The sequence below is a fragment of the Vanellus vanellus genome, assembly GCF_965231255.1.
Source record: "Vanellus vanellus genome assembly, chromosome: 17".
In the NCBI taxonomy this organism is placed as follows: domain Eukaryota; kingdom Metazoa; phylum Chordata; class Aves; order Charadriiformes; family Charadriidae; genus Vanellus; species Vanellus vanellus.
The window spans coordinates 6,692,563-6,718,913 of record NC_138922.1 but is presented as its reverse complement, the minus strand read 5'-3'; the positions used below and the strand labels follow the sequence as shown (position 1 = coordinate 6,718,913).

Below are 26,351 nucleotides of genomic sequence, written 5' to 3'. Positions count from 1 at the left end.
AGCAGACCGGCAATGGGGTCACCGTGGGCGGGTATTTGCTGTATACATATACGCGCACACCCCTGTGTATAGGAAAAGAGTGGCAAGCAGCCCAATCCCGTGCGTGATCAACAGGTATTTTCGGCGGCCGAGAGCGCTGGAGGAGATTGGCTGAAATAAAAGGTGCCGTGACACTGCCGGGGCCGGGAGCCGGCGGAGGCTGCCCCGAACAGAGGGAGCGGTGGGAAGCCGAGCAGCGGGAGAAGGAAGAGGAGGAGGAGTATGTCGACACTCAGCGCATTGCCTTTTCTGAAGCCCGTTCACCTGAGGTCCCCCCGAAGCTCGCCCGGGGGCCAGCGCCGCCACACGCTGCCCGCCAGCGAGTTTCGCTGCCTCAGCCCCGAGGACGCTGTCAGCGTGTTCGAGATCGAGCGGGAAGGTAAGGGGCTGCCCCGGGGAGGTCCTGCCTGGTGGCATCAGCTGGAGATGCCCCATCCCTTCCCTCCACCGATCCCTTGTGCCCCCTGGGGACACACCGTGCTGGCAGAACCCCCATGCTCTTTTCGGTGATGAGGGAGGGAGCCAGCAGCCGTGAGTCGTGGCCAGGCAGCCATGAGCTCCTTCACAAGGTGGGGGAGGCTGCGATCAAGGAAGGTGGAGAACCATGGCCCCCAGTTCACCCAGCTGCCCAGGGTGGGGAGGGTGGGAGGTGATCCTGGAGCAGGACCAGGCGAATGGGGAGCAGCTCTCCCAAGATAGCCCTGCCAGGCGCAAGCGGACAGGAGAGGGGGAAGGTGGGAGGAAGGACGCCATACTCAGCCTTCTGTTGCACAGGGGCACATTGAGATGCACCCCCGACAACCTCACCCTCCCCTCCCCTTCATCCCAGGCACCCCCAGCTCCCCTTACCTGGACTCACCAGCCCATTTCTTCCTCCTCTCCAAAGGGCAAGGGCAGCCGGGGAGATGCCAGGCAGGAGGGTTCATCTCAGCACCTTCTGCTGTAGCCCTGGAGTCAGCAGCGAGAGTGGGGAGCCGGTCCCTGGGCTGGGGGGGGCTGTCTCTGGAGGAGCAGAGCTGCTCCCCGGAGTCATCCATGTCCCTTAGAGCTCCTTTAGACCAAGCAGGCAGCAGGACACATGCCATCTCTCCCCATCGCATCCCACCTCCCACCCCCTACATCAGTGCCGGGGAGTTGTCTGGGTCCCCCTCACTGTGCTCACCGCCATCCCCCTCCAGCCTTTATATCCGTCTCCGGGGACTGTCCCCTCCACCTTGACGAGATCCGCCACTTTCTGAACCTGTGCCCGGAGCTTTCCCTCGGCTGGTTTGAGGAAGGGCGACTTGTGGCGTTCATCATTGGCTCCCTCTGGGACCAGGACAGGCTCAGCCAGGTAAGAGCCAGCCCCGGTTATTCCCAGCTTGTGTGCTGGCAGAGGCACTGCCAGAGCCCGGGGACAAGGACAAGCTCCCCGGGGCCCCGAGGCTACTCACCAAGTCCAAGACTAATTGCTACAGGGCTGCTCTGGTGGAAACGAATCTTCTCATTAATTAATTTTACCGATGCTGTTAAAAAATATGCTCAGTAATTCCCCACAACGTTGATTTTAAAATTAAAAAGCCCACAGGGATGATGGGGGGAGGTGAAGGGGGATGGCACCAGGACCCTTCTCCCTTTGTGGGAGGATGCAGGTCCTGGTTCCTTGGGGTGGGGAACCAAGATACGTGCAGGATGAGACCTCCCCGGTCACACTAACCCCCGCTCCCCTCTGGACAGGAGGCGCTGACCCTGCACAAGCCACGGGGCACGGTGGTGCACATCCACGTGCTGGCCGTGCACCGCACCTTCCGGCAGCAGGGCAAGGGCTCCATCCTCATGTGGCGGTACCTGCAGTACCTGCGGTGCCTGCCCTTCGCCCGGCGCGCCCTGCTCATGTGCGAAGATTTCCTCGTGCCCTTCTACCAGAAGTGCGGTTTTGAGGCGCTGGGGCCCTGCGAGGTGACGGTGGGGGAGCTGACCTTCATCGAGATGCAGCATCCCGTGCGGGGACATGCCTTCATGCGCAGGAACAGCGGCTGCTGAGCCCCCTCCGGTCCGGCCTTGCCGGGGGGGCTGGAGAGAGGCTGCGGGAGGGGGGGATAAGAGGCTGCGACCCGTCTCCGTCCCTGCCGTGGTTATACATCTTCCCCGGCTGACCCTGGTTTACAGCTACTCCCCCCCTCTGCCACATCTGCCTTCCAGCCAGATCTGCCCGGTCCCTTCCCTGCAGGGCTGGGGACAGAAATCTCCAGCCTGGCTCCACTGGGACCACCGACCCCCCATGTCTCCGCTTTAGCCGGGGCTGTGCCGGCAAGCCTGGGGGGGCTGCAGGGCCACATGCCCCCCCAGAGATGGGAAGGCATTGCCCTAGGAGCAGCTGGGGGGGCTCTGCTGATTTAAGGGCACTCACGGTTTTGCTGAGACACCCAGCAGAGCCCAGACATACCAGTGTCCCCAGTCCTGCACCCACCTCCCACCACCACCGCCACCATCAGTGAAGCACACCACGGCCAAGCCCTCCCCCAGCAGCCCCCAGACCAGGCAGGGGTCCCACAGGCATCTTTCCAGACCCCTTTGGAGTGCATCCCCAGCCCCCAGCCACCCCCAGCCGCACATTGCAGAGCCTTGCTGGGGGGTCCAGTCCAAACCAGTCCCATCCCCCCCTGCCCGAGACCCACGACCAGTCCAGGACATGCCTTCTGCAAATGCCTTGGGCTGTTGTGAAGCAGCAAATAAAGACATGGTGGTAGTTTTCTACACAGCCCGTGTGTGTTCCTGCCCTGCTCTGACCGTCACCTCGCCCCGACAGATGGAGGGGGGGTACCAGCTGGGATGGCAGGAGCCATCCAACACCCCTTGGGGCATCTCAGCTTCGGGGGAGATGGGGCAAATCCAGCCCCGGGTTATTCAATGAAGGGTGGGATATAGGCAGGGGTCAGGAGGCTCCATGGGTCTTTTTGCTCCAGATATTTGGCTTCCCCTTCTGCTCGAGACCCTCCAGACCCTGTCTGCCTCCCAGGGAGGGGTTTTAGGGGACACCGGGGGACAGCGCAGCCCTGCACATCGAGGCACCGGCCCCAGGCACTGCCAGTTCATCCTCCCTCCCTGCCATGCCAACCATCATCAAAACAACTAGAATCCCCTAAAAGTGCCGCATCCCCATGCCCAAGAAGGGAGAAGAGGCCTTGTGCATCTCATTAAATACAGGTAGAAATTTATTAAGAGGGAAAAAAACCCACAGCTTTTTAAAAAAGTATCAAAAAGAGGCAAATGAGGTGAAGTGTCTGTTTTAGGCTGGAGCAGCAACCGGAGGGATGGAGCGGGGCCGAAAACTGGCCTGTTGTGGAGGGAGGGATGCAGGGAGGGATGCAGGGAGGGATGCAGGGGCCACAGAGCTCCTGGAGCTCACCCAGTGAGCGGCTGTGGACAGAGGGAGCCGAGCTCCCAGCCCTTGAATACTCACCCCAGTACATCCTGGCTCTGGGATTCACACCTTCCCCCATTTAACAGGGCTGAGACCCACCAGCACCAAAGCAACACATACCAGGGGAGAGACAGCTCGGCACCAACCCTGGTCCAAAGCAGCCCAGCAAAGTCACCCAGACCCCAGGAAGGACCTGCCTGTGCACTGAGGCCGGTGGGAGGGAGGAGGAGATGCTGGAGAAGAGCAGCCCAGGGCTGGAGGCAGGCAGGGATGCGCAGCCTCGGGCAGGGAAGGGAGAAAGTAACTGCCCCTGTCCTGTGTTTCTCCATCTGTCCAGCACCGTTTGAGGCAGGGAGGGCTACCTGGGTCTCTACGCTTTGACAAAAGGGAAAGGAGTAACAGCAGGGATTCAAGGCAGAAGTGAAAGGTGGGAGCACTGATGGCTTCCTGAGGGGTCTGTGGGCTTCAGGAGCAGCCACACAAAGCCCCCCAGGGTGTTTTTCTCCATGCCTGCCTCCCAGCAGGACACTACAAAGACAGTATGTGCTGCTTCTCTGCTTCCAAAAAGGGAATTTCACTGAAATAAGTGGAAAAGGAGCCCCCCCCTGCCCTCAAGTCCTGCCCCTCCATCCAGCGAGGAGCCCATGTGGGGAAGCACAAGCCTCCTTACGCGGTGTCACGGGAGCACCAGATGCAAGAGCAGGACCAAAAAATACTTTTGAAGCTCAGCTCTGAACACCTCGGAGCCGCGGCAGAGGCCCCAGGGAGCCCAAAGCTGGGGAAACCCTCAGGCCAAAGAGCTGCGGATAAAAAAAGAAAACCAAAAACCTGCCCCTGCAAAAAAGGGGGTCGTGTTCACAGTATGAGCTGCAGCGCCCGGGGACACCGAGGTGGGATGGGGCAGGGGCAGGCAGGAGACCTGGGCAGCTTCAGCCCTGGGACCGGGAGCCTGTCCTGGCCGAGGACGTGCCAAAACCCTACTTCCCTTGGCCCTTTCCCCACGTGGGCAGCAGCTGAGGTCCTGGGTCGGTCCCCAAACTGATTATGGCTTGAAAAGCCAAGAGGCGGCCCCAAAGGGATGCCAGGCAGGGTGGCTCCAGCCCCGCTCCCCACTGCATCCCCAGCATTTCACAGGGGTGAGCCCAAACCTGTCAGCCCCAGGGGATGAGGCCCGTGACCAGGATCTGCCCTATCCCGGCAGGAATGGTGAAGACCCACCCCACGGAAAGCATCACCGCCGGTGCCTCTCCCGTCCCCGCCGGCGGGGTCAGTGCAGGACCTGCTCCAGCTCGTACTTCTCGCAGAACTTGCTGGTGAAGGGCAGGCAGGTGAGATACTCAACCCAGCGCCAGTTCACGGGGTAGACGTAGAGCCAGACCACCAGCGAGGCGAAGAGCCCCACGAAGACCAGCAAGGAGACGATGATCATGGCTCGCTTGCGGTACTTGTCCACCGTGCCGAAGGTGATGTAGGGCAGGAAGGCGAAGGAGAGGAGGAGGCCGCTGAGGAAGCCAAAGAGGTGAGCGATGTTATCAATCCAAGGCAAGAGGCCACAGACGAAGAGGAAGAGGACGATGCCAAAGAGGTTGAGGAAGGCTTTCCAGGGCTTCTCCAGCACTTGCCAGCTCTGGAAGAGCTCCACGAAGAGGCAGGCCAGCAAGCCAAACTGGGACCCGGCAGGGCCAACCTGTGGGGATGGGGGAATTCACAGCTGGACCCTACGTATGTCACCCCAGACATGTCCCCACATCCCCAGGGACCATCTCATCCCCTTGCAAAAAGCATTTGGCTCCTGCAGCCCTCCGAGGGCTGCATTCCCCCAGCGCAGGGCTCAGGGCTGGGAGCCCTGGCATGGAAGGAAGAGGAGAGGAGCACACCAGCACTGTTTTGGCAGAGTCGGTGCTTTCGGTGACTCAGCAGCCAGGCAGCATCACCCCCTCCCAGGCTATAGCCCCCCCCCAGCACCGTCCTGACGCACCCCTGGGGGGATTAGGGTGCTCGGTGTGATCTCATTTAAAGCCTGGCAGGGTTTCGCTGCCAGCAGATTAGCCATCTGCCCGCCTGGGGACCCCGCACGCACCCTGACACGTGGCGACGCGTGACCCACACGCAGCATGTGCGAACCCCACACGTGGGGCCAGAGACACCCCCCCCTCCTCCCACAGCAAAACCTGCCGGGGGCCGAGAGCTCTGCGCTGATGGCTGCAGCCCCCTCCCCAAACCTCTTCTGGGACAGGGGTGGGTGTCCTTTGGTCCCTGGGGAGCTGACTGGGCTCGGGGTGATGTGGGCAGAGTTCCCCCCCCGCCCCCAGCCCTCACCTCTGCCCTGTACGGCAGGAAGATGGCACTGGCCAGATTGCCCGTGATGCCACTGAGGATGAAAATGATGGAGATGCGATGCCAGCCCGCCAGCTTCTCCAGGTCCCTCAGCACTGTCATCTGGAAAGTCACCGACACCAGGCAGTGGATGATGCTGGGGGAAGAAACCCTGTGTTAGAGACCCCTGCCCTGCCAGAGCCCACCCTCCCACCCGCTGCCACGGGGCACGAGACATCTTAAGAGACACCCTCCACCGATGGCCCTGGAGGGTGGGATCTGGACAGACTGAACCGATGGGCCGAGGCCAATGGTTCAACAAGGCCAAGGGCCGGGTCCTGCACTTGGGTCACAACAACCCCACGCAGCGCTACAGGCTCGGGGCCGAGTGGCTGGAAAGCTGCCCATCAGAAAAGGACCTGGTGGTGTTGGTGGACAACCGGCTGAACATGAGCCAGCAGTGTGCCCGGGTGGCCAAGGCGGCCAACAGCATCCTGGCCTGTGTCAGCAATAGTGTGGTGAGCAGGACTGGGGAAGTGATCACCCCCCTGTACTCGGCACTGGTGAGGCCCCACCTCCAGTACCGAGTCCAGTTTTGGGCCCCTCACTACAAGGAGGACATTGAGGTGTTGGAACGTGTCCAGAGAAGGGCTACCAAGCAGGTGAGGGGTCTGGAGGACAAATCTTATGAAGAAGGACTGAGGGATCTGGGGGTGTTCAGCCTGGAGAAGAGGAGGCTGAGGGGACACCTTATCACCTCCTAGAAGTACCTGAAAGGAGGGTATAGAGAGGTGGGGGCTGACCTCTTCTCCCTGGTGACAAGTGATAGGACGAGAGGAAATGGGTTCAAGTTACATCACGGGAGGTTTAGATTGGATATTAGGAAACATTTTTCACTGAAAGGGTTATTAAACATTGGAAGAGGCTGCCCAGGGAGGGGGTGGATTCGCCATCCCTGGAGGTGTTTGAAAAAAGGGCAGATGTGGTACTTGGGGACATGGTTTAGAAGTGGTTTTGTCAGGGCTGGTTAATGGTTGGACTTGGGGATCTTGAAGGTCCCTTCCAACCTCAGCAATTCTATGATTCTATGGCATGTGTCGCTGTAGTTTGGGGGTGCCCTCCCCTCTTCTCTCCCAACCCATTGGGGATCACAGACCATCCCAATGGATACTCCAGTCCCAAGTCACCCCCCCATCCCCTGGGGCCACGGGGGGGCCATGGCTCACCCAGCGTGCAGGAACAGGGACAGCCACAGGCGGTAGAACTGGTCGGGGACCTCTGGGTTGAGGAAGGGCAGGAGGCCACAGACCTCGTCCAGGCAGTGCACCTGCAAAGGCAGGAGGGGTTGGGGGGGATGGCGGGGGCTCAGCCCACACCCCAGAGCCACAGGGAGCAAAGGACGGGTCACGGGAATGCATGGCTGACGATGCCACGTGTCAGCTGTGGGGGGGACTCTGGGTGGTGTGGGGCACCTGAGCTACCCAGGTGCTGGGGAGGGAGCAACCGAGCATCCCCAGTGCCCCAGGAGATGCTGAAGAGCCGTTCTCCCACTCGGGATGTGCCTTTCCCGAGGAAACCGGTGCTGCCTGGGTGAGGTTGGCTCAAGTCCTACATTTCCTCCTGCCCCACACGGGCCCGGCATGCATGCAGCGGCAGCAGGAGCCCAGCCGATAGCTGGGCAAGTCCCTGCACCTTGCATTGACCCTGCTCCCACCCATCCCAACCCAGGATACTATAAAACCCTTCGGCATCAGCACAGCAACGCGTGACCCAGCTGCTAGCATCGCATCCCGCATCCCGCACCCCTGCTCACCTGCGAGCAGAGCGTTGCCTCCTCGTGGAAGTAGCCGTGCATGAACTCGCAGTACTCCCGCGTCGTGATCTCGCAGCTGGGCAGAGGGCAGGCAGCGGGCTCGCTCGGGGCAGGGCTCGCTCCCCGTTCCCCTCAGCATCCCCCTCCGCTCTCGGCAGCCGGTCCTGCTGCCACCGTGCTTCCCACCCCCACCCCGCTCCGAGGATCCATAACCTCCCTCTCCCCCCCCGGCACAGGACACTAACGGGGCAACAACAAGCAGGAGGGCAGAGAGGGGAGCTGAGCCCAGGTCAGGTGCCCCCATGGCTGCAACCCACCTGCCCTTGGTGCCGATGCAGCAGGGTCTGCCCTTGATCTGGCAGTCCATGTGGGCGAAGCCCGTGTGGTTGGTTTTGGTCTCGTAGGTGCAGATCTACAAGCAGGAGGGAGAGAAGCCAAGGTCAGGGTCTGGCCCCAGGCTCCCCCCGCAGCCCCCGTGCCCGGCCTGTTGCCTCCCATGGAGGCTGCCACCACGGTGCCACCCAGCTCGCGGTGGCACTGGGCTCTTACCGGCCACTTGGTGATGTCATCCGGCCACACGTGGGGTGGGTTGGACGCCGGCTCCTCGCACGTCCTGGAGGGAGGAGGTGGGTGTGGGGGGGGTCAGGACAGGTCCCCCCAACACATCCCTCCCTACAGACCAGTAACTCCCCCTCGGGCACAGCCGGCCCCAGGACCTCTCCCCTCCCCTGGCCTGGGAGGGATCCTGCACATTGGGGTCCTACCACAGCCCACAGCAGCACCTTCCAGAGATGAATCCTGCGGCTCTCACATCTGTCAGATAATGCCATCAATGCCCCCTCCCCACACCACCCATCCCTCCCCGCAACACCCATCCCAGTGGAGCACGGCAGGCAGGGGCCAGTGCAAGACAACGGCGTCACCCATTGCTACTGATGTTTAGGACACCCCCACCTCAGTTTCCCCACTGATTCCCTTTTCCTTATCGCTCTCCTATGGTGTGTCAGAGCCCCCCAGCCCCTTGGACAAGAGGATTCAAAGCATCCAGGCTGGAAACACACCTCTGCCATGCCCCTCCCCAGCCGTCACTCCTACCTGGGGTCCTGGTGACACACAGCCCCCGACGTCCGCTTCTCACCCCGCACCATGGCTGGCGCGTTGGTGCCCGGCCACTTGATGAACGTCGCCAGCGTCTCCTGGGGAAGACGAAGAGATTGAGGTTGTGGGATTGAATGCGCTGCTCTGACCCCACACGCATCCTGCTCCAGTGCTGTGCAGGGCAGAGACGGTTTCCCCCTTTTCCCCAGGGATCCTGAGCACTTTCCCGGTGCCCGCGGCGGTGGTGGCACGCACCGAACAGTCCTGCGGCAGTGTCTGGATGCAGCCCGAGTTGTCATTCTGGACGCAGCAGCCGGAGCTGCGCTCCCGGTCCCGCTCGCGCTGGATGAGCCGCTCCACCTGCCGATCCTTCCGGATGCAGGGGGAGAACTTGGCTCCCAGATGGATCAGGTCGATCTGGGAGAGAGATGCCAGTCCAGAGGATGCTCCGTGGTCCCCCCCCCGCACCTCTCCTCCCTCCAGTTGCCCCCAGGGAGAGCTCAGCAGGGACAGGGGATCCCCACAAGGGATAACCCCGAGTCTCCATTACCCCAGTGGGGGGAAGGCAGGTGGGAAGGGAATGGGGTTTCTTCTGACCATCCCACCGTGATGCCACAGATCTGTGAAGCGCTGCTGAGCCTTTAGCCCGGGCTGCGACCGGGCAGCAGGTCCAGAGGGATGGGGGCACCGAGGGCCCGGGGCAGCAGGTTGGGATGAGGGGTCAAGCTCTCCCCCTGGGGACAGAAACACCCCGAAGACCCCCCCTCGGCTGAGGGCAGGGGGAGCAGAGGGCAGAGCCTCGGTGGTGCGGCAGAGCCCTTACCGAGCTGGGCCCGATCCAGAAGTTTTCCTGCTGGATGTACTTGACGCTCTCGTAGACGCCCTTGTTCCTCAGCACCTGCCAAGGCAGGCCAGGGTCAGCTCCCGCCGAGGGGGCCCCCTCCCTTCCCTCTGCTCTGGGGGGGGGTGGGGGGTGTGGGCTGAGCAGCCCCCTTCCTCCGAGGGGAAGGGCTGCTGGGTCCCACCAGCGATGCCCGAGGGAGAGCAGCTCTGCTGCGATGCCAGCGTGCTCTGTGCTGGCACACACACTGCCGCCACACGCCGCTGCTCGTCCGGCGGACGTGGACCCCCCACCCTGGAGTCTCTCAGACAGCAGGAGCCAGCAGCACCCCGAGATGCTCCCAGCCCTAGCAGGGAACACGACAGCATGGGACACTGGTGGTCGCAGTCCCCCCAGCAAGACAGATGCCCACTCTTCTCTCCAGCCCGGCTGCCGGGGGAGCACCACAGACGGCTGCAGGTTCCCAGGATTAACCCCAGAGGGAGGATCAACCCTCCCAGGGGTTGAAGACACCCCTGGACACCAGCCTTGCCTTCCTCGGCAGCTAGCCGGTTGCCATTTCAGAGCCAGACATGTCACCAGAGAGCTGGGAGGGGACAGCCCCAGCCGGTAGCTCTTAAACTTACTAACTCTGTCGTCACGTGCTGGGCAAAGCCGATGGGGGCGATGCCGTAGGTGCCGATGACCAGCAAGGTGATGAGGATGTGGACAAAGGTGATCCAGTATGTGAAATACGGCCTGCAGAGGAAAGGACTCCAAATTTGAGCAGCTCAAGCATGGATGGGCAAAGGGATGCTGCTTGGGGGATTGCATCAAGGGACACGCACACATCTGAGTTACAAGCTGGGGGTCCCGAGGAGCCCTGTGCCCATCCCCGTCCCATCAGTCCCCCCTCACCGGTGGCTGTCGGTGATCTCCAGCTGCGACTGCACGATGCTGCTCAGGCTGCGGCGGTACGTCCTGTTCAGCCACTTCCCCACCACCCCCAGCCCGTAGTAGCGTTTCTTGCGGTCGAAGGCGAAGTGCTTCACTTTGGAAGCGATGCGCCTGCCTCGTCGGGGAGCTGAGTCGGCGCCGGCGGAGGCTGAATTGAGCCGGACCCCCTCCTGCCTGCAGGGAGAGGAGAAACCCATCGCACCTGCCGAAAGGAGCCAGCAGAGAAGCACCCCACGTGCAAACCCACGGCCACAGCCCAGAGCCGGGGAAGGCCAGGGGAAGCCTGGGATGAAGGCTAGGGGCACCTCTGGGATTCGTCCTCCTAGGAGCACGCCAAAAGTGCCCAGTGCCCCACAGCAGGGACGGCTGGGGACATCGTCCTGACTGTGGCAGGTGACATGGACAGTCGAAGTCCCCGCCGAGAGCTGGTACTCACGGGGTGGGCTGCTCCACCTCGGGGGATGTCCTGGCATCCTCCCCCACCGGGTGCATGCGTAAATACGTGGCCGAAAGAGGTGGCGACTCGAAGACATCATCTGGCATGGAGTACGTCTCGTCGTGCATGTCCATCTGGAAGGAGGACAGAGACACATTCTTGGATGTGTGCAATGGGTGAGAAACCTCCCCCTGCCTGAGCATGCCCACCACCAGGCCAGCCTGGCACCTCCTGGCCCCAGAGCCTGGGGAAGGGGTGATCCCCATCAGCATCCCATTAACTGCACATCACGGGGTGTGAAACATGCCCATGATGGCAGTGTCGCTCCCTGCCACCCCCAAGGAGCATCACCGGGACCAGGACTCTGCAGCACTGGGCACAGTGGCCACTGATGCCCCATCAGAGCCCCGCTCCATGTCCAGTCCCCATGTGGGGGCATCGGGACCCCTCCCCACTCCGGCAGCCAGCGTGGAACGGCGCTTGCCTTACTGAAGAAGGACGAGTCCAGGGTATCGGCAGCATCCACCATGTCCTCATCCATGAAGCTGGGGTACATGAAGGTCCTCTTGCTGATCCTTGGCTTGGGAGCTAGTGGCTCCAAGACAGAGCGTCCCTTCGGCAGGTGAAGCAAATGAGGGTAAGCAACCAGAAGGCCCCCAGTTTTTCCAGCACCGAGAGTTTCCTGTGGCTTCCCTCCCCAAAGCTGAGGGGCAAGGACTAAATCCCGAGTGGCTGCCTTTTCCCCTTGTGTGGGAAGGGCAGGCAGCAGGAGCTGGCAGCAGATGCTGTCATGAGCTCCTCAGAGCCACCATTGGACCATGACTGTGTTAGCACAACAAGTGAACTCCGAATACCCTCTTCGGTCTTGGACCCACAAACCCAACCCAGGGCTCCTCAGAGGCTAGAAAGCTGCTGGAGAAGCTTCCCCTGCAGCAAAAGGTCTCCTGGCTCCTTGGCAGTGAAACCCAGAAGCTGCTTTTTTCTAGGGATACTGTACAAGGTAGTTCCACTTTGGTGGTCCAGTTTTCACCAAAACTTCTCTTTTTAAGCAGACCTAAGGTTAAAAAAAAACCCACCCTCTCCCTCAAACCTGCCCTGGAGAGACAGTGATCTTTGTACAAGGCAAAAAGGCCAGAAGCCAAGACGATGGGCAAGGGATAGAGCAGAAACTCAAGTCAGGAAGAAGATGCCCCCCCCCCAGCTCCCCAAAAAACTCACACGGAGAAGGGCTGCGGCCGCCTTGAAGCTCATGTGGGCGACGGACTCCCTCTTCCTGCGGGGCAGGCGGCCGTAGCCAGAGCGGACGCTGTTGAAGGACGTCAAGGAGACGACTCCGGGGGTGAGCGGGGGCAGGACGTGGTGGGGCGTGTGGGGACGGTCCGTCTCATCGGGATGGCGGAAGGGACGGCCCCTGGCCAGCGGGTCCACGATCTGGAGGAGGGAAGAGGTGTCAGTGGTGGGAGAGCAAGGCTGGGAGCCGGACCCTGCACCCCGAGCTCTACCTTGGGCATCTTGGTGGGCTTGGGTGACTCCGTGCCTTGGAAGGAGGGCACCTCCTGGCTGGGCAGCTCCATGTCCCGGTAGGCAGGCTTCAGCTTGCCGTATCTCATGCTGCAGTGCTGCAAGCTCTTGCGTTGCCACTGCTGCCGCTTCCCCTCCCAGTCGCTGCTGACGCCGAACCATTGCGCCGTACCCCTGGACACACGACGGGCACGCTTGTCACCCAGCTGGTCCCCTCACCCCAGGTACCACCATCCCACCTGGGCATCCCCTCGGGCAGGTGATCTGGGTTGGGGTGTCTCAGCTTAGCCCGCAGCAGGGCAAGTTTTGACCGGGCTATGGATCGGGAAAGGGATGCTGCAGAGGCGTCGTGGCCTTTGGGTGTCTCTGGAGAGGTAACTCCATCAAGCTTTGCACCTTGCATGGGACAGCGCACCCGCTCCGGGCTGCGGCAGACAAACAGCTCAAGGTGCTTGTGAAGGCCCTACATAAATGGAACCGAGAAATTTCCCCAGTGTACAAAACAACGGTGTGAATTAGCACTAAATAATTGTGCTGCAGGATTATCCCCAGGCAGACACCAGAGAGTCAAAGCAGAGCTGCACAAAACCCTCCAAGGCGTTCCCTTCCGAGCTGCGACTCTCCATCCCCATCCCAAGTACTGGTACCCACAGCCACCACACCCCAACAGGGACCAAGGCACCCCTCTGGTGACACAACCATTGCTGGAACCTGCCCGGTCCTCACTTGCGAATGCTCTGGGACAGGGAAGTTTGCCGGCGGAAGCCGGGCCGGCGCTCCGAGCCATCGCATCCCTTTGAGCGGGGCTCCTGCAGGCTCTTGCTCTTTCGGTAGATGGGGACTTTGGAGGGCTGGAAGACAAAGCAGAGTGTTAGGGATGGGATGGCATATGGGGGGTGCCCCGGGCACAGCAGGCCACCAATCCCAGCATGGGATGGACACAGGTCCCTGTCGCTCACCTCCTTGCGGGTGCCATCCTCCTCCGCCTCCCGGGGCGGGATGACAATGGAGAGGTTGGGGGGCTTCTTGCTCTGCAGGCGGCTGCTGCTGGAGCGGCTGCCCCCGTTCTTGTCCCCGACCGACATCTCGAGCCAGCGGCGGTCGGCAGGCTGGGAATGTGCAAGAAGTTAGTGAGATGAGAAGAAATATCCCCCCAGGAGCTCACGCATGGGGAAAGGCTGGGTCCCAAAGAGATGGAGCCTCACCAGCGGGATGTCACCAGCCTCACTCCCCCATGCCACTGGCTGTGCTGCTGACCTCATTGTCATCAGCCCAGCCACCGCATCCCTGATGCCTGCACCCCCTCCCCAGGTTTGGGTGGACAGTGGGCTCCATCTCTCCCTCACTCTGGACCACCGGCACCATCCCTTCCCCTGCCGGGAGCTGAGTGAGGGCCAGGAGGAGAGAGAGTGTCAGAGCATCCCCTGGTATACGCCTGTGGGACACCCAGGTTGCTCTCACCATCCCATCAGGACATGACTGACCCACTAAGCACATGTGTGGGACATCCCCACCTGCACCACACCAATCGCCCTGCGGAGGATGGCTCCCGCTGCAGTGAGAGGGGCCGGGGCAGCCCGTGCCACCTCCAGCCGCGGGGTCGGGACCATGGGAAAGGAGATGTGGGATGCTCCTCTCCGGCATGTGTGCACACACCAGGCTGGGAGACTCAATCCTCCCCGGCACCACGTGCAAGGAGGGGGAAGCTTAATGGCCAAGAGGTGGCTAATTCCTTGAGCAATCCCCTCCCAAGGGTCCCCACAGCCCGGCTCTATCGGGCAGGACCTCACAGGAAAGGTAATTCCATCCGAGTGCAAGGGAGCGAGTCCCAGATCCTATTAGGGACTATGGGGGCTCTCGAGGGGAGGCACAGCCCCCCTCTGGCCTCTCCACATCCCCCGGCCACGTGCCAGTGCCCAGGGGACTCACACAGGTCTTGTGAGCATCCCTCGTCCTGCCGGCACAGCCATGGCCATGGGGATGGTGCCACCTGCCGCGTTCAGCCCGTGCAGCATGCACTGAGCTGGCCGCGAGGACCGTCATCACCATCTCCCAAGAGGAGATGGGAGCTGGCCCTTGCCACCCAAGGGGGATGGCAAAGTCCCCTGGGGGGATGAGGTGTCCAGCTGGGGCTCCTCTGCTGCCACCCACCACCACCAAGTCAAGCTCAGGGTCCAGCAGTGCCACCGGCTGCAAAACCCCGGCTCAATCCACAGCTCTGCCTCCTCTCTCTGCCCAGGATCCCAATAATCAGCCTCATACGGCTCCACTCTCCTTAGGTAATGGCTCTTAAGCGATCAGCTGAGCAGTTGGGACCCCACCAGCCCCCTCTGCAACAGGGTCCCCCTTGGCAGCCGGCTCCTGAAGCGGGAGTCAGGCACTGGGACACTTTTGCAGCTCCCCCAGCACTCCGAGTCGCAAGGACCACCCTCCCCTCAGACCCCAGCACAAAAACTGCCTTTAGGGGCGCAGGGTCCCTGTGGGACCAGCTCCCTGGGGATGCGGGAGTCGAGGAGCAGCTCCATGGGGACATGGGAGCCTGGAGCCCGTGGCACTAGAGGGCATCACCGCCCCCCATCGGCTCCTGGGCCAGGCGACAGCCTGCTGCTCCTGCATTAAAGTGGGTGCTGGGCTCCCTTCCAGCGGGGCTGGCTGGGGTACCGCAGGGCAGGGACGCGGCGAGATGCTGGAGACACGCGAGACACACGTGTGGCAGGGGGAATGCCAGATGCAACCCGAGCGGTGGCTTCACGAAGACCCCTCCATCGAGGGGCACCAGCAGCCCCGGCTGGCGGCGGGGCAAGGTCCTCATGCCCAGATTAACCCTGCTCCGCTCCAGCCTTGGCAATAAGTCAGTTCACGGTGGGGATGCAGACGGGACGATGTGAGGAAGCCGTCACACAAACGTGACTAGGACCAGGCGAGGTGTTGCTGGAGGCAGCGTCTGTGATCGCAGGCAGCATCCCGCCACGCTGCCTGCCTCCCTTCCTCCCCAGAGGCACCAAAGCAGCACCCGTGGGTGCTGGTCTCACGGGTACCCTTGGGTGCTGCTGGCACCCCTCACTGCCATTAAGCACTAAAGCTGGGAGCTACCAGCCCCCAAATTTCTCCTGGGGGCTCAGCCAGTGCTGAGGGTGCCCCCTACCTCATAAGAGTGGCAGGGATCCTGCGCAGCGTGTCTCGATGGCAAACACCCGGGGTGGCCTTCCTCTTCCTCTTCCTCCTCCGTCCTTTACGCACGAGCTGAACTCCTCCTGGTGGGGAGAGAGGCTGCAATGAAAAGCCACACAGGGGAAAGCGGACGAGGGCTGCAGGAGCATCCTGGGCAGAGGGAGAGCTGAGCTCAATGGCTCCCCAGGCCCTGGGGACAGGACTGCTGGTGGCCAGACACCAGGGACATGGACCAGGTGCTGGCACAGGGGGGCAGGCGGAGGAAAAGCCGCCGTTTCCAGCGATGCACCTTGCTCCGTGGCAGGGGAACCGCCTGGGGCAGGCAGGGAGTTTTCGCCTGCCGCTGCCGGGCAAAGCTCTCGGGAAGGGAGACATCCGCAAAGAAGTGGGCACGAGAGGCGAGTGCCTCGCCGAGGTATTTAGTAGCCGCTAAGCTGGGAGAAGGCCAGCCGGGCAGTTCAGCCCCAGCAAGCAAAACTTTCCATCCCGCTGCTGAGCTGGAGACGCTGTTTGTTTTCCTCCCAGGGCAGCCAGCAATGAGCTCGCGGTGGCAGCTGCTCCGGAGAACCGGGAATGGGAACAGGCTGGGGTCAGAGCCAGCCCCGGGACACACTCATCCTCCCTCCGGCTCTCGGGAATGGCTCCCAGTGGTGGGAGCCGACGCAGCCAGGAGTGCTGAAACTGGAGCCAAACTACATCGTTCAGAGGTGCGAGAGGACACTGCGCTCTCGCACGGCCCTGCTCTGACACCCCATTCCCGCAATCCCATCCCCAATTGCTCCCATCACGCCCCAGGCAGCCCTTGGCAAAGGACCTCCATGTTTCCTGGTGAAGCGGGTTTGCAGCATGTTTAAAAAGGCGGTCCCATTCCCCACCGGTTCCCCACGCAGCGCGGGTGGAGGGACGGACCCGGCCTCCCCGGAGCCGCAGGCGAGGTGACGCAGCTCCCAGGGGAGCTGGCACGACCCGGCGGGCACCTGCCGTCCCGGTCACGCGGCGCGGCCGGAGCAGTTTTCACGGCTCTGTGCATTAACGCAATATTTGGCATTGAGAGACGGGTGGGGGAGGAGGGGAGCAGCCGCCGAGGGCTCGAGTCCCCTTGGCTACGTGGGTTGGGGGCAGCGGCCACCCACCCCCCCGAGCATGGATCCTCACCCACAAGAAGCTCTACCCTGTGCTAGCCGGAGAAATCCCCCGGGAACGGTGCCGGGAAGGCATTTTCTAGCTCTCCACGTGTCTGGCGCTGGCACCCAATCCCTCCGGTGCTGGCACCGCTCCGGCCCAGCGCGCTCGGTGTGAGGACAGGCGAGCCGGTGCCTCCATCCTGAGCAAGCCCACGATGAGCTCAGCCCTCCGGGTCCCCTTTGCCCTCCTGGCCCCGGGACGGAGGGCTGTGCCTCCGGGAGCATCGCTTTCTGCCTGGCAGCCCCGGCACCACACCTCCCATCCGCCCGGCACAGCCCCTCGGCGCTGGTGGCTGCGGGTCCCCAGGGAGCCTCAGCCCGGTCCCCAGGCGCTCGGGTGGCCACGGTGGCTCTGCCCTGTGGACAGGAAAGGGAAGTGAGAGGCGACAGTGCTGAGCTGGCATGGGGGGACGGCTGCGCGAATGCCCTGCCGTGGGGACAAGGTGGTGACAGCAGACGGGGGGGTGACAGATATGGGACTTGGCACCCACAAGCACGTGCTGAGCTCGGTAGGAGCTGTGCTTCCAGCTGGAAGAGGGGTACCAGGACGGCACAGTGTCACTTCAGGCTGGAAAAGATCTCTAGAGAGAGAGAAAAATGCACTGGGGATGCTGCCATCACCCACGCGGGAGCAGCAAACGGGCAGCGGGTGGCAGGGGGTAACCCGGTCTGGTCAGTAAGAAGAGATCCCCCACCATCACCATCCTCCTTCCCAAAGCTGCTCCATTGACTGAAGCTTACGAAAGCCTCACGCCCAGCAGCGAGGGACACTGCCCTTGCCCCAGCAAGTGGGTGAACCCCCCATCCCCTCCTAAGAGGGCAGGTGTATGTGGGGGGGGCACTGGTGAGCAACTGGGACAAGATTTTAGCCTTTAACGAGGCGAGGCACAGGGAGGGCGACCAGGGCTGGCTCCCAGCCCCGGCTCCCAGCCCCGCGGTGAATCATGACAGACGCTGACCCAAGGAAGCACGCCCAAGGAGGAAAACGATGGAAAAAGTGATGCTGCTCGTACAAGGCGTCACCATGGGACACGTCGGGATGCTCCCGAGCAACGCAAAGGGACCGTCAGCAAGGCCAAGCGGCAACCTGCAGAGCAGAGCTGGGGACAACCAAGCGCAACCATCGTACAAGACACCGGAGACAACCCTGCAGAGCAACCCTGGTGGGAGGGGGATGTACACAGCACACAGTGGGTGCAGAAAGGCTCAGAGGATTGGGATCGCTCTCCCTGAGCCTGTTGGTGTGGGGGGAGGCAGCATTACCGGCGCTGGAATAAAAAGCATCAGGCTGGTGCAATTAAGCCGGGAGGAGAAAGCAGCTCTGAGCCACCCGAAGGTGTAGGGCCGGGAGCGGGACCCCTGGGAGCACCCGGATACGACGTGCCCCTGCTTTTCCCTCTCCATCGGGGAGGGAAAAAGGGGTCAGCAATGCCGCGGAGCCCCCCCCCCCCCCCAGCCATCACCGACACTCGCACCCAGGAGTCCATTAGGCAGAGCGCGCCGCTGCCGCGCTGACGGCTGCGCATAAATGATTCATGAGCCCGTTAAAGACCTCTCTCAAGGCTGGAGCCTCGTTAAAAGGTGCTCCCGGTTATTAAGAGCCCTGGATAGGAAAGTCAATCAGTCCAATCGCTCCCAGCATCGGGCCCCCGCGGACTCACACCCAAGCAGAGGACCCTGAGCAGCTGCCCAGCACCTTCCCCCCCCTCCTGCTCCCTTTCTAAAAGCTTTTTACCATTTTCCAGTCTCAGGTTTCAGATCGGAGAGAAGCAGCCCAAGACAAACAGCTCTTGAAATCAAAAGATATTATTTAAAAAAAAACAAAACAAAACAAAACACAAAAAAAAACAGGAAAAATACTTCTGGGGTGGGGAACTAAGTATCTTAGTACTTTTCTTTCTTCTTGGAAAGCTCAGACCTGAGTGGGTCCCTCCTGGACCCGCTCAAATGGGGAGACCTGGAGAGCACCGACCCCACAAGCACAGGAGCGACCAGGCTCCATCCGCTGCCTCCCTCCTCTCAACCTCCGCTTGGGTTTTGTGCTTCGAGTATTTAGGCTTTTTTTTTTTTTTTTTTAAAAAAAACAAGACAAAATACACTTTACAGCATCACTGCAGGAACCTTCCTGTCCCTAAGGAACTTCACATCCCTGTACAGCCCCATGCCCATGGTGTAGAACCCCCCCCAGCCCACACATGGCCATTTCACGCTCCGCCACCACAACATCAGGCTAATTCCCCCCCCCCCCCCCCACCACAGAGAAAGCAACTCCATCTTTTCCCCCCCCCGACAAATGCCAACCCCATCGCGACAGGACTGGCCAGCAAACCTGCAAGACGCACAGTTTCACTCCGAGCCTTGACAGAGGACCGCTGTGTTTTGGGGGGGGGGGGGGGAATGGTATTTTAAGCCATCCCTCTCCTGCACCGTTGAGCCACGCGGTCGGCATCGACACCCACAGCAGCTTCACCCTCCAGCAGGGCTGCCGGGGTAGCAAGATGGGGTACGGACGCCCCGATGGGTGGTGAGAGCCCGGGCGCTCCCCGGGGCGCGCAGGCAGCCGCCCCCGCTGCCATTGGGAAATCCTCTCTCGTTTTCCGCGTCGCGCAGGACGTTGGGCAACCGCCGCGGGTTTGGTTCAGCCCCAGCGAGCTCGGAGCGCGCGGCACGCCCTGGAAGGAAGCAAAAACTACCAGGGGAGATAGAGCGCGCTGGACGGGGTTGGGGGGGGGTTGGGGGTGGGGAGACACACGGACCACGCTGGGTGCCGCCGATAAAGGCGCAGTGGGCAGGGGAGGGCGCGCGGCCGCTGGCGTGGTTGCACAGGGCGGCCATGCGCTGGGCTTCCCCGCCGCAAATGGCTCCATCGCCGGGAGCGTGCGCAGCCCCGCTCTCTCCGGCAGTCCCTGGCGACGCCGCCGGTAGCTGCGCGGAAAGGGAAGGATTCGCCGGCGGGATGTGGGAGCAGGTGGAAAAAACCGCGCGGAGGATTTCCTGCATCCCGGCCACGGCCCGTTTCCCACCCTCGTTAATTTTTAAGCTGTGCAACGACCTCGCCGCCCCCGGCAGAGTGACTGCTGGCACCCAAAGGCCTCCCATTCCCAACCCGCCGGGGTGGGTGGCGAGCCCCGGTGAGACGGGGTCCCTCCGCTCCGCTGCCCACCCACCCCAGCACCTCTCCGTTCCCCCTTCCTGAGGGGCTCTGGGGGGTCCCCACACCCTCACAACCCAATAACCCCAAACAGATGGCACCGCACGAACCCACTCTGCTTCCCACGGTGGAGACACACCGGCCGGGGCGGTGGGTGCTGCCGGAGGGGCCGTGGCCGTGCAGGGGGACCCCCAACCCGGGGGCCCTTTCCCCGTGCTGGAGCCCAAGCCGAGCAGGGGACACGCACGTGGAGGCTTTGAGTCACCCCAACGGCTTTGGAAAGAGCAAAGGGTGAAAGTCTCAGCGGCGGCGAGGGAAGCGAGGGCGGCTCCACCGCTGAAAGCATGGAGGGGTCGGCTGCTCCCCGGCAGCGGTGCAGCACCCGCTGGACCCAAGCAAAGCTCTTTTCCAGGTGCCGCATGGATTCCTCAGGCTACCAGTATTGATTTAACTTGGTTTTATCGAAGAGCCGTGCAATTACTCAGAGCTACTCCCATTCCTCGTTAGCTTGGCTTAAACGCAGGGTGTATGACACGGCGGCGTGAGTGCTCCCACCCCGGCGGCGCCTTCTGGAAGGGGCTGAGGGGTCCCAGGTCCTTATTTCCCCCGAGGCCGGAGGAGGGCAGCCTGCCTGCGGGCCATCTGCCTGCGATCCCACGGGTCGTTACCGAGTTCATTCTCACTTCCCTCTCCGAAGTAAAGTTCTTGGTGTGAGAGTGTGAGGAGGACTGGGGGGGGAACGACACATTTCTTCCTCTGTTTTTTCTTCAAAACACTTATTTCGACAGCAACTCTTGGTGTGAGGGCTCAGGACAGACTTCCCCGATCCTCCGCTGCCCGTTTTGGAGAGCATCGAGTCACCCGGTGCAGCACCGGGCTGGGAGAAGTGCCCCATATTTGCAGAGGGTCCCCTCGCCGTGAGCTCCGAGCATCCCCGTGCCACGTGGGATGCAGCAGCGGCGGGAGGCGGTGCTCAGCCCCAGGAGATGGGCCCCGGGCTGGCAGCAGGATGATACCCCTCGGCTAAAGCTCCCTATCTCCGGGAACAGGCTCCTTATCTCCTCGCAGCCGTTTCAAGGCTCGTGCGACACGGCTGCTCGCCCCACCGGTCCCCCGTGCAAAGGGAGAAGCTCGGCCAGACACCAGCAGCCTCCTTCGATTCCCGCCTGGGGCCAGCAACCCCCCCAGGAGGGGGGACAGGGACTTCGCAGCGTCCCTTTGCGCTGTAGATGAAGGTGGCATCTCTGCTGGCAGCGGGCTGGAGGCTGTCCCTTGGACACCCCAATTCACTGCCCTCTAAGCATCCCTGCAAAGGGGCCGTATGCCCTCTGGGGACATAAGGGATAGAAAAAACCTTGGGGACAGGAAAACCAGAGGGTAACCCCCCCCTAAAATGCCTCAGGGCTCCCCTGGCCCCCAGTGCAACCCAGGGAGGCTGCTCCTATCCCACCTCTCCCTCCTCCCAAGCACCAGCAGCCGAATGTGGGCCACTCCTCGCCCTCCTTCCCTTCGCTCCTCATTGCCACGAGGCCAGAAGCACCCAGGTCTGCATCCCACAGAGGAAAGCCCAGCCAGGAACAGCTCATCCCTAGAAACACAGTGCAAGCCCAGCATGGGGATACCCTACACTCACTGGTGCCTATGGAAACAGTGGGATGCTCTCCCCCCCCACCACAGCATCACCCTGGACCTGTGCCAGCAATGCACTTTGCAGCCTCTCGGCTGCCAAGAGCTGGTGGTGGGGTCTCCCCCACCATCCTCATCCTCCTCCTGCCCACCATCCCACCCCAGGGATGCTGTGCCCGCAGGGAAGCCGCACAGCTCACTGCAGGGCTGGACACACTGATTTTTAAGGAGCCACCTTCGTGCCTTCCCCGGGAGCGCTCCGACTGGGTTAAGCTACCACGTCCATGAGCCAACTTAGCCCCGGTTATGGCATCACCCGTGGAAATGCCCTGTGCCGGTCCCGGCAAGGCTCTCTCGCTGCCGAGGAGCCGGGGAAAGGGCAGAACACGCCAACGCTGAGCATCGGGGATTCTCCCCGGCTGCCCGTGAGCGGGGCGTGCAGCCTTCGGGCTTACACGTAACGGGAGGTCGCTCCCAGCGCTGCCCTGGCGTTCCTGCAGGCCGGCAAATTACAGGGATAAATAACCACGTCAAATCCCCGGCACAAGCTGCCGCATGACGCACGGGGAGTGAAGGCAGCCCCGCAATGCCGGCGGCAGCCCCGCGGCATTGGGATCACATCTGCCCTGCTCTGAGCGGGTCTGTCAGACCCGACAAATGCATCAGGAATTATTAAACAAAAGGCCAATAAAAAAAATAATAATAAAAAAAAAACAAACCCACAGACTGCTGGAAGGAGGGGACCATCACTCTGGGAGCTGCAGCACCCCAGAAAGGCACCTGTGGATGGGAGGGATGGCCCTGCGGGATGGCCGGGCACGTGCAGCCCCTGGGATGGGAGCAGAGGGCAGGAGCATCCCATTGAGGAGTGACTGGCCACGTGCCGCCCGGCTGAGCGGGTCACCACAGGGCTGGACGCCCAGCCCAGAGACCGCGTCCCTCCCGCACTGGCTGACTTCCCCTTCCCAGCCAACGAAAAGACCGAGGAGCATCACCGGGCACTTGCCCTGCTCCATCCCTGCCCCGTGCCCTGCCGCAGCCTCCGGCACTGCCGGTGTCGAGCGAGTGGGTTTGCACCCACGCTCCCCCCTCTCAGGGTATGGCCACAGTGGCGAGTCCTGCGCTGGTGGCTGCTCAAACACTCCTCGAGGCAACGAGCAGCGGTTTTCGCAGACCTTCACACCGACTCATTTGTGGCATTTGACAGGTGGGGAAACTGAGGCACGGCAATGCAGTAACACTCCCTGCTTTCCCAGCCCCCTCCTACCCCAGCAGGCAGGGAGCTGGTCCCTTCCCCACGCAGCTTGCGAGGACTTCAATAAAGTCCTTACAATCCCCAAGATTTCAGTTACTGGAGGACAAAGGAGGAGGGGGAAAGCCCTCATGTGCAAACCCCGTAAGTTCTGGATTGCCCCAAGGGGTGCAGGCTGCCCCCCTGCCCCCCCGAGACACTTATTCAGGGGCTGCCTCTGCCCTGCACTGAGCTAACGTGACCGTCACCCCATGATGCCAGCCCTCGTGGCGCATGTCCCCAAGGCCGAGGGGGACACAGGCGTCCTGCACGGTGGCCGAGCAGAGGGCAGGGTTGGTTCTGGGGCCACCCGGCACATGGACCATCCCCAAGGCATCCCCCCGGGTCCCTTCCCCACCCCAAATGCCTCTTTAAGACAGCAACCACCGACCAACTGCTTTTTGTTTTGTTTTTTTTAAGAAATAGGGATTAAGTGAGAAAAAGGGTACCAGCGCCAAGGGCTTCTTCCAGACTGGCAAGCACACGCACAACCCTCAGTGCTCACCGGGAGACCGGGAAACGACCGTAACTCAGCACCACACGCTCCCAAATGATCACAACACCTGGATCCTCGTAATTAAAAGGCGCTGTGCCCATCCCCACCAGGGGCTCGTCACATTCCCGGACACCCCCCAGCCTGGCAGGACAGCAGGGAACCGCGGTCATTAGATAAAAAGCTCTTCAAGAAGAGAAGAGTTTATGACCCCCATCACCCGTGGGCTCATATAGATTTAAGTAATTAGTTTTTAGCCTTCACCAATTGACTCCTTTGGTGCAGAGCCCCCGCCAGCACCAAACCCACGCTTGCCCCTCCAGGCTCAGGTCCCTGCGGGGCTTCCAGTGCCTGTGGAAAATGTGGAAACATCTTGGGAGGCCCGTGCCAGCCTGGGCAGCTCCCACAGAGCAGGCAAGGGACAGCAGGAGAAGGACCAGCCTCCTCCTCGCAGAGCATGGCACGCTGCCATGGACACTTTAGGACGTGGGACCAGGGCTCCCATCATCACCCCCCCTCGCAACCCTCCCACTGGCCGGTTCTCCATCACCCGCTCCCGCTTTCTTTGGTGACGAGCGCCGTTTTGACCCCAAGCTCATCCTGAGGGTTGTTTTCGGATCGAGACCAACAACCCAAGGGAAGGAATAAGGATTTATTTGGGGATTCCCTCCGCTTCACTGCAAGAGTTAAATACAAGCAGTATCGGAGGCAAAAAGATCCACAACCAGAAGAGCCACGTGCTCCTCTTTCAGCCAGAGCAACCAAACGACGCAAACATAGTCTGAATTCCCCGGCACATCCCAAGGAATAGAGCTGTCCTGAGGAGAGATAACCCATCCAGCCCCCTTCCCCACCAGAATCCTGCTCCTGCGCCCCACATTCCCAGCCCCCGAGCCGCTCTCCCAGTGCCCGCCGGCATCTATTGTTCCTCCTGCCGGCATCCGCGGACACGGTCTGGCAGCACGGCTCTCCCGGCACGCACAAAATACATCAAGTGCTTGCATGTGCACCTGAGAGCGACACCAGCCTCAGCCCCAGCTTGCAAAAATTTGTACCAGGACAGCTGTTTGGGTGTCAAACCCTGCTCCCCCCCACTGTGGTTTACCCTTTCTCGCCCCCGGGCTCGCAGCACCTCCGGGTACAGTTTCCAGCGCAGCTGCAGCGGTGCCAAAGAAACCTCCGACCGGGGTGTGGGGGGGAAGCAGGGAGGCCACCGAGGCTTGTTTCGGTCACCAGCAAACAGGAGCAAAATGGGCAAGCAGCAATAGGTGTTGATCACCCCGTTAATTGCAAACGAGCTCTGAACGGCAGAGCCCAGGCACAGCAGGTGGGGAGCCCAGGAAGCCCCTGCGAAGCCAGGCACGGTGCAGAGCCCGCGGCACCTGGGGCACAGCAGGCAGAGGTGGCACCGGTTTCTCCGGGGCATGGCTGCAATTGAACCCTCCGGCTCATTTCGGAGGTGGGATGTTTTCAAGCTGTGGGCAGTTTTCCCCTTAGAAAACAGGCAGGAGCCAAAGGATGCTCGTTTGGAGGCCACGATGGAGTGAGCTGAGCCAGGCGGCATTTCCCCGCTCAGGACAGCCATGGGACGGTGGTATGGTGCACTCCCAAACCCTACAGCCGCCTCAGTGTGCTGCAAGCCCGGCGGTACGATGAGCTCACCCTGGAAATCCCTGGGAGTGACCATCCAGGACCCGGGCGCACGCAGGCAGGCGAACGTCCCGTCTCCCCACAGCCTCGCGGTGGGAAGGATGACGCCGTGCTGGGGAAGAGGGCAGGCACTTCCTCTTGCCGCTGGGACCCAGCGGCGACAAGGCAGCCTCTGGGGTCCCCTTCCCCCTGCAGAGCGCAGGCACAGGGAGCTGAGCGAGAGCTGCGGGGTCTTGGCGCGGGAGAAGCAGAGCCCTTGGCCCATTGCGGGCAAGCCTGGAGGGATGGCTTCTGCCTGGTCCTGCCAGCCTGGCAAAAGCCCAGCATCACCCCTCTACCCCAAAACCACCAGGGCCAACAGCAAAAGAACAACTGGCTAAAAAAAAAAACAACACATGCTCCCTTGCGGGATGTGTGTACGGATGCGGGATAACCAGACCCTTCTGATCTCGAAGGGTTTTGTTTGCTTGCAAAGGGCTGGCGGCAGCACTCAGGCAGCACGTGCGAGCGTGCCACAGCCTTTCAAACAAACCTCAAACCAGCAACAACAACAAAGCCCCGGCACGGGCAGGGGAGGCCGATGCTTTCGGGCAGAGCGGGAGCGGGCAGAGACCCGGGCACCATCGCCCGCGCGCGTGGCTTCCAGGCTGCTGCCGCTTCCGAAGGGCGCCGCCAGCCCCGCTCGCCTGGGAAGGGGAAAAACCCACAAAACAAAAATAAAACCACACGCCCGCTTGTTTATCGGGCCATCGGCTCCAGAAAGTAGGTTAGGGCTTTCCTCCCCAGCCGGGGCAGGGGAGCGGGTAGGGGAGCAGGCAGGGCCCCCCCCCCCCCTCCCCTTCCCAGCCCCACAGTTTCCCCTCCTCACGGCCGGGTCATCCCACCGGGACACGCACCCACCTCCCCCCGTGATGAAGAGGAAGGGAGAGGAGGAAGAGGAGGGAGTCATCCCCCACCCCGAGTCCGTCCGGGCTGCCCCCCCCCCCCCCCCCCTCCCCGGGGAGGGCGCGGGGTACGGCCGCAGCTCGGGCAGGGGGATCCGCGCCGCCCCCACCCCGGCAAAGAGCCCCCGGGGGGCAGGAGCAGGCGCCCACCGCCGGCGGGGCCGGTACCCCGGGCCGTGCCGGGCCGAGCGGCCGCGGGGCGGGAGGCGTGGGGCGGAGGAGGAAGCTGGCGGGACGCGGCCGGTCACAAAGCAGCCACAAACCGGGCGGTCACGAAGCGAGGCGGGCACGGAAGCACCGGCACCGACCTCCCCCCGCCCCTCTCCCACCCTCGGCCCCGCTCACCTCGGCACCGTCCCGCTCCCGCTCCCGGTTCTCCTCCCGGTCCCGGTAACGGCAGCACCGGCCGCCGCCTCCACCTGGGCCGGGCGGGGCCTG

General features: G+C 62.3%; 2 protein-coding genes across 2 annotated transcripts; one reads left to right on the top strand and one right to left on the bottom strand.

Annotated features, from left to right (window-relative positions):
* Positions 1-261: 261 nt before the first annotated feature.
* AANAT (aralkylamine N-acetyltransferase) lies at positions 262-2,061 on the top strand (the record flags this gene model as incomplete). The annotated part of the gene is made up of 3 exons (XM_082492240.1): positions 262-418; positions 1,218-1,372; positions 1,756-2,061. The coding sequence occupies 3 exons, from the start codon at positions 262-264 to the stop codon at positions 2,059-2,061; spliced, it is 618 nt and encodes a 205-aa protein (XP_082348366.1).
* Positions 2,062-3,210: 1,149 nt separating this feature from the next.
* On the bottom strand, positions 3,211-26,351 carry RHBDF2 (rhomboid 5 homolog 2). Its single transcript, XM_082492212.1, has 19 exons — positions 26,259-26,351; positions 15,549-15,657; positions 13,363-13,512; positions 13,130-13,254; positions 12,385-12,577; positions 12,101-12,313; positions 11,367-11,495; positions 10,883-11,016; positions 10,408-10,620; positions 10,137-10,248; positions 9,493-9,567; positions 8,925-9,086; positions 8,667-8,767; positions 8,121-8,184; positions 7,889-7,983; positions 7,572-7,647; positions 6,985-7,085; positions 5,762-5,915; positions 3,211-5,129 (listed from the first exon to the last, which is right to left on the bottom strand). The coding sequence occupies exons 3-19, from the start codon at positions 13,486-13,488 to the stop codon at positions 4,710-4,712; spliced, it is 2,493 nt and encodes an 830-aa protein (XP_082348338.1). The 5' UTR covers positions 13,489-13,512; positions 15,549-15,657; positions 26,259-26,351; the 3' UTR covers positions 3,211-4,709.

Bases quoted from the DNA above. Each gene is read 5' to 3' on its own strand.
- RHBDF2 (XM_082492212.1), bottom strand. From the start codon at position 13,488: ATGTCGGTCGGGGACAAGAACGGGGGCAGCCGCTCCAGCAGCAGCCGC. The intron at 8,768-8,924 runs GTGCGTGCCACC...CGTCTTCCCCAG, and splicing joins CACTGCCGCAGGACTGTTCG to GAGACGCTGGCGACGTTCAT. The intron at 7,648-7,888 runs GTGGGTTGCAGC...CCCTCTGCCCAG, and splicing joins TGCATCGGCACCAAGGGCAG to CTGCGAGATCACGACGCGGG.